Below are 11,077 nucleotides of genomic sequence, written 5' to 3'. Positions count from 1 at the left end.
TAGACTGGTGGCCCGTCATTATCCTGTGTACTTACCAACCTGTAATGTTTAAGGTTATTGACTTGTGCACTGATATTTCTTTTACATTTATTCATTTAGCTGACACTTTTATCCAAAGCAAACAATTGCTATATATGTCAGAGGTCACACGCCTCTGGAGCAACTAGGGGTTAAGTGGATGCATTGGTGGACGTGTCACAATGGGGAATTGAACCCGGGTCTCTCACAACAAAAGCATCTCCTTTCCAACTATGATGCAAGTGTTTGTGCTCCACACTATTAAACAGCAGCACTTTCTCTTGTGGTTTGCACTGTGGTGTTTATTGAAGAATAATGCACTCCATGGTTCTGCCTCCATGATTTTTCAAAATTGTGAATTATCCCTGTTATGCGACGGACACCTGCCAGCAATGACAGGAGCTTATTGTTTTAGCTGAGTATCGGTCTGAAATACTGATGCTAAATCAATACCGTACGATTATCTGAAAATAATGCACATCATGGTATTAACTGTATTATCTTCTGCATCTTAACAGTAACGACATCAGAATTTTATTTATTTATTTTTTTTACAAACTGCAACCCAGAACAACTGGCTCTGCACAGCACTTTATTCAGGCCACTACAGGTCAGTACAAACAAACACCGCAGGTTTGATCCCAAGTTTAAAAACAAAACAACAAATGGCTCACTTTCACTTTTCTGAATCCCCACTTGAACTAACCTTTTAGCCTCATGCAGGAATGCAAAATGTCACCAGAGGGGAAGTGCAACATCGAGGGAAAACAATATAGTTCAAATTTATCTTACAGAAATGATTGACAAAACGAAACAATAAATGACAGCAGGTTATTGATGAGTTGACCTGTGATGACTGGAATCTCTTAAGAGATGCACAATGATGAGCTTTAATGATAATTTCCCAAAAATTAGATGTATATTCTAAAACTTTTAAACTCCACTTGTAATACATGTGTAATGGCACTATATAAAAATATGTGTTCATAAGTTAAACCACGTTAACATTTTTTGAGACTTTTTCAGTTCCTGAATCTGTGTAATTGACGAGAAAATATTCTGTTGTACATCTGAAATCCACTGGCTGTAAAGAGGTCAGGAAAGCGTCCAAGCAGAGAGGAGTGCTGGGACGTCACAGGTTTGATCCTCCCACAGTTTTAACTCCTGGCTGAACTTAAACAAGAAGTAATTTCGCTGTACAGAGAGGTTAAAACAGAATGGAGCTTATGTGACTTTTTCCTAATTGAATTTCAAAAACAAACCATCAGGTAATAAACTTTCATTTAAAAACAGAAAGGAATGTTTTGTATATGTACAGAGAACTTTTATTTCCAAAAGAGCTAATGAGGAGCTGCACCCAAACTTTAAGGGGGTTTTTTGTTTTGTTTAGGTTTTTTTGCAAAGCTAGCCATCATGTGTTTTAATTTAGTGTGTTTACTAACACTACAAATTTTAAATGAGCCACAGCTCACCTGATTTACACTAAGGGCTGTGTCTGAAAATCAATTCTCTCTGCTCCGGTATAACTAAAACCAGATATGAACGTTGGCTGGTGGATAATTATTTATAATTATCAGCGCAATGCATGATTGTGGGTTGGTTATTCACCATCGGATGTACACTTGTTGATACTATATAGGCCAGTGGTTCTCAAAGTGGGATCCAGGGACCCCCAGCAAAAAGGGGAAACTATTATTTTCTCATAATTCTGTCCCACAATGACAAAGGATTTATTACTCTAATAAATAAATCATCTAAAAGCAAAAATCTTAACAGACAGGGATTAAGAACCCTGGGACAAAATCTTCTTCTCAAACAGGGATCCATGGTCTAATTTGTCTCCAATTAGGGGTCCGTGACGTGAAAAGGTTTGAGAACCACTGGTATCTGGTATAATAATTATAACTATGCATTCGGACAGCACTACAAAATGGCGATTTTCGGACACAGCCTAAACAACGAGCTCTGTTCAGGACTGTCTCTTCCACTGAAAGCTCAGGAAGCAGCTGGGCAGAACACCCTATAGCTCTAGTTTGTATGTAAATCTAAGTAGTTTAAGTCCAGTGAAAAAGCTTAAATGGGACAAAAGTAAGCAGCAAACTGCCAAAGTTAAAAACAACATTCAGATCTAAAATGAACAATTAAATGGAGTTTTAGTGTGTACGTTTAGATGCCACTAAAACGTACACACTGAAGCTTTCAGTTAGGGCTGAGCAATAAAACGATGATAATTATGGCAATATAAATTTCCTCAACTATATAAATGTTCACTATATTGTCAGTAAATATTTGGTTTAATTCATTTGAATCACAAACAAATTAGCACTTAATTTTTCTATTAAAATTAATTTGAGGAAAAGGGACTGAAAAGATTTACTAACTAACATTTTTGGCCATATTGCCCGGCCCTACTTTAGGGTTTTTCACTGAACTTGAACTACTTATATTTACATACAAACAATGGGGGTGTTGTAAAACTTTACATTTGCCAAGTTAGTTTTAATCCTTGAAGTCGGAACCCCCCACTCCCCACCCAGGGGCTAAATCACACCTGATTCTGGGCTGGTTGAAGACACCTTTTACGTGCAGCAGTGAAGAACAACCTGAGACAGGGACTTGAAAACAACTCTAAACTAACACAAATGTAGATGTTCTTTGTAAAACTGAAAGTGGCAGCGGTGCAACATTTTAAAGACAGGATCTGGATCACAGAATCTAAAGAGTCTGTTAATATTTTGGTTTGGTTTCATTTACATTATGTTCACCAGCCCTTCATTTGTCCAGTTTGATTCCCGCCTCTGCAGGTTTCTGTGCAGGTATTTCTCCATCAACATCAAGGCCTCCACCCGTCACTCTGTTCCTCCTCCTCTTTGTTTTTCTTTCTCACTCGTCCTCGTTCCTCCTTTTTAATTCAGCAGTTTGATCCTTCATGTGTGAGGTGAATGTTCCAGTACTCTCTCTGTGTTGTGAAGTCTGAAACCTTCGAGGCCTTTGTTCAAAATAAAAAAACAGGAGGAGGAGACGACGACCTGAGACGTCTACGGTGACATCTCTTCATATCCCTGAACTTTTCCTCTTCCCGTCTCGTCCTTAATTTGCTCCCTTATTTTCTTCTCTACTTCCCTCTTTCCTTTTCTCTTCTGTTCCCTCATTTCCTTCTCATCCCCCCTCCTCCCCTCTCTGTCCACTGTTGACGGCTGTGTTTTGTCATTGGCTGTCACTCTCCCCCAGTAGCCAATAGGTGGTCATCTTCCCTTTGCCCTTGATGTCGATTTCTCCTCTCAGCTCCAGCTGGAAGCAGTTGAACTCCATCAGGACGTCACGAGTCGCAGCCGACACGTGGATCTTCAGCGCTGCACAAAGACACACAAGTTCACATGAGGTAATTTGACCAATGTCCTACAGAGAGCTTAAGCCCCTCCCCTTCCTGTGGACCTTATTTCAGAAGAAATATGTATGGAAGCCACCGGCAAGAGACAACTAATGTTTCTGATCCCATTTGAATTGTGTCCTAAATTTCACACGTTTGCCACTTTAAAAGATTATGATATAAAAAATGTCTTAGTGACTCTGAAAATACATCAAAGAGCTTCCATGTGTAGATGATGTGATGAAAGGACCAGGAGTCATTGGATTAAACCCATCAGGTGAGATGCATCTGTGTGTGGAACATAGCGAAGTTACCTAGCTAGTAGCAAGCAATGAACGTTAGCTTAGCATTACAGTGGTAATGGTGCATTCCATTTAGTAAGTAAGTAAAGTTTATTTTTATAGCACCTTTCACAGATAAAAATCACAAAGTGCTTCACACTTTGGAAAACAATACAAAATAGTAAAATACAATGTATAAGAAAATGTAAATACAAATGGAAAACAAAGAACAAAAACCATAAAACCCCCTTGTCTAACTGAAAGCCTGCTTGAAAAGCAGCGTCTTCAGTTACTTTTTAAAAGAATCAACAAAATTAAGACAACGTAGAAAGGGAGGCAATGCATTCTAGGTGCCACTGCTTGAAATGATTGATCTCTGGTTTTAAAAGCCTCTGACCTGATGACCTCAGACTACGGGTCAGAGTATGAAGCTGTATCAACTCAGCTATGTAGGGAGGAACCTGACCGTGCAGGGTTCTAAAAGTAAGAACCAGGATTTTAAATTGAATTCTATACTGGACTGGACCAGTGAAGTGCTGCTAAAACAGGTGTGATGTGCGCTCTTTTGTTAATGTGAGTTAAAAGCCTTGCAGCAGAGTTCTGAACAGCCTGGAGACGGTAAAGCTCCTTCTTACTCAAACATGTAAAAAGTGTTCGTTTTCTCTGAGTTCAGAAGCAGGAAGTTGCCACATAACCACTGTTTAATACTGGTCAAGCAGTTAATTAAAGAAGACAATTTGTGGAACTCAGTTTCCTTAAACGAGCAGTACAGTTGAATGTCATCCGCATACAGATGGAAAGATATGTCACTGAATTGACTAATTATCTGTCCAAGATGAAATATATATACAAAAGGAACAGGTTGGGTCCCAAGACAGAACCCTGAGGTACCCCACACAACAACCCTGCAGTTTCAGACATGATCTGATTTACATAAACACTGAAACTTCTACCAGAAAGGTAGAATGAGAACCATTTTAAAACTGATGCAGACATCCAAACCAGATCATGGAGTCTATTTATCATAATATTGTGATCATCAGTATAAAAAGCAGATGAAAGGTCCAAGAGGACCAAAACGGTATATTCATTAGAGTCAGCTGACATCAGAATGTCACTAGAAACTTTAGTCACTACTCAGCGACGACGTCATCAGAGTGAGCTGCGCCTACATTCATTTAACCTACAGCCCTTAGAACGGGCTGTTGATCCCCTATGCCAATATATAGGGATGACATAAATCTGCCTCATTTATGCTGCTGAACACTCGCTCACTAATTAATAATACGCAACATCATAACTGGATTTTCTGTGTCTGACTGAAACTTGGCAGAACCAAATGGACTTTCTTGCGCTTAACCAAGCTACCCCCCAAGACTATAGTTGTTATTTATTCATTTAGCTGACGCTTTTATCTAAAGCGACTAACAATTGCTATACATATCTCACAGTGGGAACTGAACCCGGGTCTCCCACACCAAAGGCAAGCATCTTGTCTATGCACCATCACCACCCCCACCATCAGTATTGGCAAATCCCATCAGCATGTTGCTGGGACAGAAGTGGTTCTCGTCCGAGGGGTAGAGACATCCAGGGGCGTTGCAGCTGGGGAGCATTTCCAACCGCATCCTGGAGGGAAACCTGCGGCAACCACCGGGTTCGTTTTCTGCAATGAGACCAGAGCACCCCCGTCCAGGAAAGTCACCTCATCTTGACCTGAGCGCCAGCTCTGCAGCCCCTTCTCCTCGGTCTCTTCTTAGGATTACCAGAGCCCCTGGTCGTAAACAGGAGCCGGTACTCAGGTGAGGAGGGAGGACACACGAGCGGGGCCAAGAGGGGTATAGAGAGCGAGAGCAATAGCAAAAAATACCAGCACAAACACTGAAAGTTGATACACATGCGACGCAGCAGCGGCCAGGCCAAACACAGGCGCCATCTTGCTTCCATCACCTTTTTGACACGAGAAGTCAAAAATTTCAAAGGGAAGTCAGATTTTCGACTTTGTGATCCAAGATGGCTGCTCTGTGTATCAGCAGTTAGTGAAAGTTGTAGTTTATACTGTTTATTAGCACTTGTGTGTATTTGTAACTCAAAGTGCTGTCTGTGGACGTGTTGCACAACGCATTTTTATCAGCTGTCACTGGTAACATTTGGCTAGGTGTAATAAACGGCTGGGCAAGGGAGGTTTTTCGACTTGTAACTGGAACGGCGTCAACTCCGGTGTGACGTCATTCCCAGCTCCGACTTTGTTGGTAAATGGAATGCAGCATAACATGTTGGAGACGTATATTGTGCGAGACGAGATGATGTTAATTTAAAACTAAATGTTAAACAGTTTCACGACAAACTGAGACTTTCTCTGACCTTCTATCTGAAATAAGGATTAGGCTCTGGAACTGGTTTCTGATTGGTAAAATATATTTTACTGACTGTCTTTTTCAGCAAGTAAAATGATAAAGTCGGTCCAAGTCATAAATCTGTAGTAGCTGATTAGCAATAATCTTGTAAATGCTCAAATGAAACTGAGGTCTGTGACTGTAACATTGCTCTACGACAGGGGTCCAGTTTGTAGTTCAACAGGGACTAACAGAGCAATAATATAAATTTGAATCAGGACCAATCAGTTGGTGCAGGTGCTGTAGCTCTTGTTTTAATGAATAAGAATTGAACTTGAATTGAACCTTAACGTGGGCCTGAATCTATGCAAACATGTTGTGTTCACTGAGTCTTTGTGTGTCTGTAGTTCTGACCTTCTCCGGTGGACTCCATACGAGACGACGTGTTGACCGTGTCCCCGAACAGACAGTAACGAGGCATCTTCAGACCCACCACTCCTGCACACACTGGACCTGAACACAGCCAACACAGTAAGTGTGAGAGCACATCCTGAAGGAAACTAGGACGTCTGTGCTGTTCACAGCAGACTGCAGAGTTTAGTTCTTTTGTTCTTAAATTGAATGCAGTGCCTGCTTTTTTCTTTTCTCCCACTTGCTCTTCCTCTCTTTACCCCTCTCGCTCTCTCTCTCCCTCTCTTTCACTTTCACTCTCTCTCCCTTTCACTCTCCCTCTCTTTACCCCTCTCGCTCTCTTTCATCCTCGCTCTCCTCCTCTCTCTCCCTCTCAACCATCTCGCTCTCCCCTCCTATACTTACATGGTTTTCTTTTTTGGCATCATCTTATTTTGCAGCCTGTTGTTGAATAAAAATACTATAGTAATAGAAATGTCCTGCATGTGTTTCTATCATGAAGAAACTTTAGAAATGTTGTTGGATTTGATGATGTCAGACTTTGTGCCAAATGGAGCAAAAGGTTTAAAACTTTTTTTCACCTGGTGTCTAAATATATAGTATTTATGAATACCCTCCCCTCCTCTCCTCACCGCTGTGTATTCCAATCCTCAGTTTCAGCTGTTGCTCTGGTCGGTGGCGGATCTTGAAGGTTCGGACAGCGTCCAGCAGGGCGAGGGCCATGCGTGTTATCTCTCTGCCGTGCAGCTTTCCGTTCCTCACTGGCAACCCGGACACCACCATGTAGGCGTCGCCGATGGTCTCCACCTGGGGGCGCCACAGCAACACAAACATTTAATCCATCTGCGTTCATGGATTTACCTCAGCTTCACTCAAAAATCACATTTTTAAATATAGTTTAACTCTTTAGATTATAAACATTTAAATGATTTGAGTTATTCTGTTTTTACCAAACACAATATTCATGATACTGGTTCCTTTGCTCCTAAAAAGTTGAGCTTTTGTGTCCCAATACTGCAATTTTTAAGGATTTAAATCCATTACAGCTCTAATTATCAGTACTATTACTATTACCACTCTTTATTTATCACACGTCGGTCACATACTGCAGTATAACTGTACATTATTCCACACATTTCAAATGCCTTGTTACATGAGCATCTGTAACAAAACAAATTTACCCTCATGGATCAATCAAGTATTACAGGCAGTTAATATGCAGTGAACAGCAGCAAATACTTTGCGCCACGTGGATCAACAAATCCTTCTGGGTCTGAAACCTCCTCTGGATGATTTTTTTAAAAGGAAATTCCCAAAATAACAACTATATTAAAAAGGTTTGTGTTGATTTTGTCACCTTGTAAACATCAAAATTGTCGATGATGGCATCGAAACAGGTGTAGAGGTCATTCAGCAGAGTCACCACCTGCAGAAGGACAGGATGAGCAGCTCAGATACAATAAAAAACTTGATATGTAAAAGTCCTTTTGGGAGTTTATAGTGTGCTATACACCAATCCTCAGACCAACAACACTAAACATCAACAGAGTGCTCTACGTATTATAACAAGGTGCAGCATCCTCACACGCAGAGGTTTAGAGTCAGGCTAGTTGTTGTTTCCCTCTGCTTCCAGAATTTGGTCCATCCCGCCTTGTGTGAGTTGTTCAGGCTGCTGGTGCTGTAACCAGCTGAGCTCTGAGTATTTATGTCACCAGTAACCAACATGACAGTGAGTTCTGTGAAGTCCTGCAGAGCTCCTCTGGGATGTGGTGGAACGGGCAGTATAAATGTGCAGCCGATGCTTTCATGTCAACATGAAACAGAATCTCTGAAGAATGTTTCTACTTTTCTACCCAGCAATAGAAAGGTGTACCGAATAAATCTGCTCACCTCCATCGGTGTGCTCTCTGCAGAGATGGCCGTGAAACCCACGATGTCACTGAAGTAGATGGTGACGGAGTCGAAGGCCTCGGCCTGAACCGTCTCACCGCGCTTCAACTGCTCCGCCACTGAGCTGAGGGCGAGAGAGGTGCACAGAGAGAGAGTAAATGTGAAGAAAACTAATGCAATGAAGTTTCAATAAAGCCCTACCTGTCAGGAGAAATAACCAGTGGGTCTTTGAACACACTGAGAAAAAGCTACCTCGATGTAAATCGATCTTTATATGCAGAATTCTGCAAATAATTTAATAATTGTAGTAATAATTACTTATCTACTTATATATATATTTTATAGCAAAATTACAGGCTGGACATGTAAATGAATGTCGCGTTTTCGTCATCCACTATGATGCGTTTTTATAAAGCATCGTCGTCTTTTCTGTTCAGCAAAAATTCCTTGAGCAAGTTCACTCAAAGTTCATATAGGCTGTATTAATCAGAGGTTGGAAGTTGACAATCAAACGCTTAATCAGTAATTAAACGCATAGTCTTAATCAGTAATTAAACATGTAGTCTTAATATCAGCAGACTAATACATCAACAGTCTCTCATGTCGTCATAACAACAGTAGATAACAGCAGACCAAAGCATGCACTCACAGCGTCAGCAGATTTTGCACACCTGCAGCCTCTCCTGCAGTCATAATTTACAGTAGATAACAGTTGAACAAGGCATGCATAGTTACAGCGTCTGCAGTCAGTACTCCCACTCAAGGATTTAACCACAGTGAGCTTGTTTCTTTGTTTATGACTACAGTTCACCACTTCAAAATAAAGACAAGGCACATGTAGTTAAAAAGATTAAAATAATTAAAATAACAAAATGCAGACAAAAATTATTTGTTTATTTTTTGGCTGCTCTGCTCCCCCTCTCTGTGTCCTAGGCATGCCCTCTGCTGATCATGCCATTTTTAACCATAACCTGACTTTGTGGAATAAGCTGGTGTCTTTTGTGCTGTGTGCTAGAGACAGGACATTCTTACTGTGATGGACTATATTGATGAATGAACACAATTTTCACTAATTCTGCTTCTCCATTTTCCTTAGCTGGTGTCTTGGTGCTGAGTTACTGTGCTCCCTCACTCTGCTCCCAAAGCACACATGCTTGCTTACACACACACACACACACACACACACACACACGCTACTGCTGAGCCTGGGCAGTTAGATACAAAAAGGATCACATACACTCAGAGCTATAGAGTTTTAACTCTGTGATCCTAACTATAAAATAAGACTTTAAATGATGACAATGTAGACCACCATCGCTGTAATAATTAATAATAACAATTTAGGCTATAATGCTCTAAAATTATTCACAACAAGGGAGATAATAAAGTACCAAGGAAATGTGTATAAAATGGTGCAGAAAACTGTAAACTGCAGCACTGACTGGTACTATCTGGTGCAGAAGTAAATGCAGTAATCTAATCCATTAGTTACTTGTGAAAATGTTCATGATTACAGAAATGTAAATGCTCTGTATAACACCTTTCAAGTCTCTGCGACCACTCAAAGCGCTTTTACACTACATTGCATTCACCATAGACACAAATTCACACACTGAGCCTAAGTGCTCAAACATAGACTAACATTCACACACTGGTGGAACAGCCACCAGGGGCAGTTTGGGGTTCAGTATCTTGCCCAAGGACAGAAGATGTACATTGGGAGTTACATCTGAATATTTTCTTTAAAAAGCTCCGCTATATGTTGAACAAAACTCATTTTGTTGCTTTGCATGTTTCTCATGTGCACAATGTCTTCCTTTGCCGTTTAGTATAGTGGTAGTATCTGGTACAGCTGTAGTAGTATCTGGTACAGCTGTAGTAGTATCTGGTACAGCTGTAGTAGTATTTGGTACAGCGGTTTATGCAGTACTCACTGTGGTAGTATCTGGTACAGCTGTAGTAGTATCTGGTACAGCTGTGGTAGTATCTGGTACAGCTGTGGTAGTATCTGGTACAGCGGTATATGCAGTACTCACTGTGGTAGTATCTGGTACAGCGGTATATGCAGTACTCACTGTGGTAGTATCTGGTACAGCTGTAGTAGTATCTGGTACAGCTGTGGTAGTATCTGGTACAGCTGTGGTAGTATCTGGTACAGCTGTGGTAGTATCTGGTACAGCGGTATATGCAGTACTCACTGTGGTAGTATCTGGTACAGCGGTATATGCAGTACTCACTGTGGTAGTATCTGGTACAGCGGTATATGCAGTACTCACTGTGGTAGTATCTGGGACAGCGGTATATGCAGTACTCACTGTGGTAGTATCTGGTACAGCTGTAGTAGTATCTGGTACAGCTGTGGTAGTATCTGGTACAGCGGTATATGCAGTACTCACTGTGGTAGTATCTGGTACAGCTGTGGTAGTATCTGGTACAGCGGTATATGCAGTACTCACTGTGGTAGTATCTGGTACAGCGGTATATGCAGTACTCACTGTGGTAGTATCTGGTACAGCGGTATATGCAGTACTCACTGTGGTAGTATCTGGTACAGCGGTATATGCAGTACTCACTGTGGTAGTATCTGGTACAGCGGTATATGCAGTACTCACTGTGGTAGTATCTGGTACAGCTGTATATGCAGTACTCACTGTGGTAGTATCTGGTACAGCTGTATATGCAGTACTCACTGTGGTAGTATCTGGTACAGCTGTATATGCAGTACTCACTGTGGTAGTATCTGGTACAGCGGTATATGCAGTACTCACTGT

The 11,077-nt window shown here is 41.1% G+C and overlaps 1 protein-coding gene across 5 annotated transcripts in view; it reads right to left on the bottom strand.

Moving 5' to 3' along the window:
- Positions 1–547: 547 nt before the first annotated feature.
- Positions 548–11,077, bottom strand: part of LOC123968247 (atrial natriuretic peptide receptor 1-like) — a 169,179-nt gene continuing 158,649 nt past the window's right edge. For 4 of the 5 annotated variants that reach the window (XM_046044866.1, XM_046044862.1, XM_046044865.1 and 1 more), the window contains 5 exons: positions 8,307–8,430; positions 7,774–7,842; positions 7,049–7,223; positions 6,420–6,518; positions 548–3,371 (listed from right to left, as the gene is read on the bottom strand). In XM_046044866.1, coding sequence (XP_045900822.1) covers positions 3,226–3,371; positions 6,420–6,518; positions 7,049–7,223; positions 7,774–7,842; positions 8,307–8,430 — 613 coding nt within the window. In that variant the 3' untranslated portion in view covers positions 548–3,225. Of the gene's footprint in view, positions 3,372–4,964; positions 5,444–6,419; positions 6,519–7,048; positions 7,224–7,773; positions 7,843–8,306; positions 8,431–11,077 lie in introns of those variants that run through there. The other variant, XM_046044864.1, reaches the window with a different exon arrangement.

Source organism: Micropterus dolomieu, linkage group LG03 (genome assembly GCF_021292245.1).
Source record: "Micropterus dolomieu isolate WLL.071019.BEF.003 ecotype Adirondacks linkage group LG03, ASM2129224v1, whole genome shotgun sequence".
Taxonomy (NCBI): Eukaryota; Metazoa; Chordata; class Actinopteri; order Centrarchiformes; family Centrarchidae; genus Micropterus; species Micropterus dolomieu.
The sequence above is the reverse complement of the archived record's forward strand: the minus strand, read 5'-3'. Positions and strand labels throughout refer to the sequence as shown.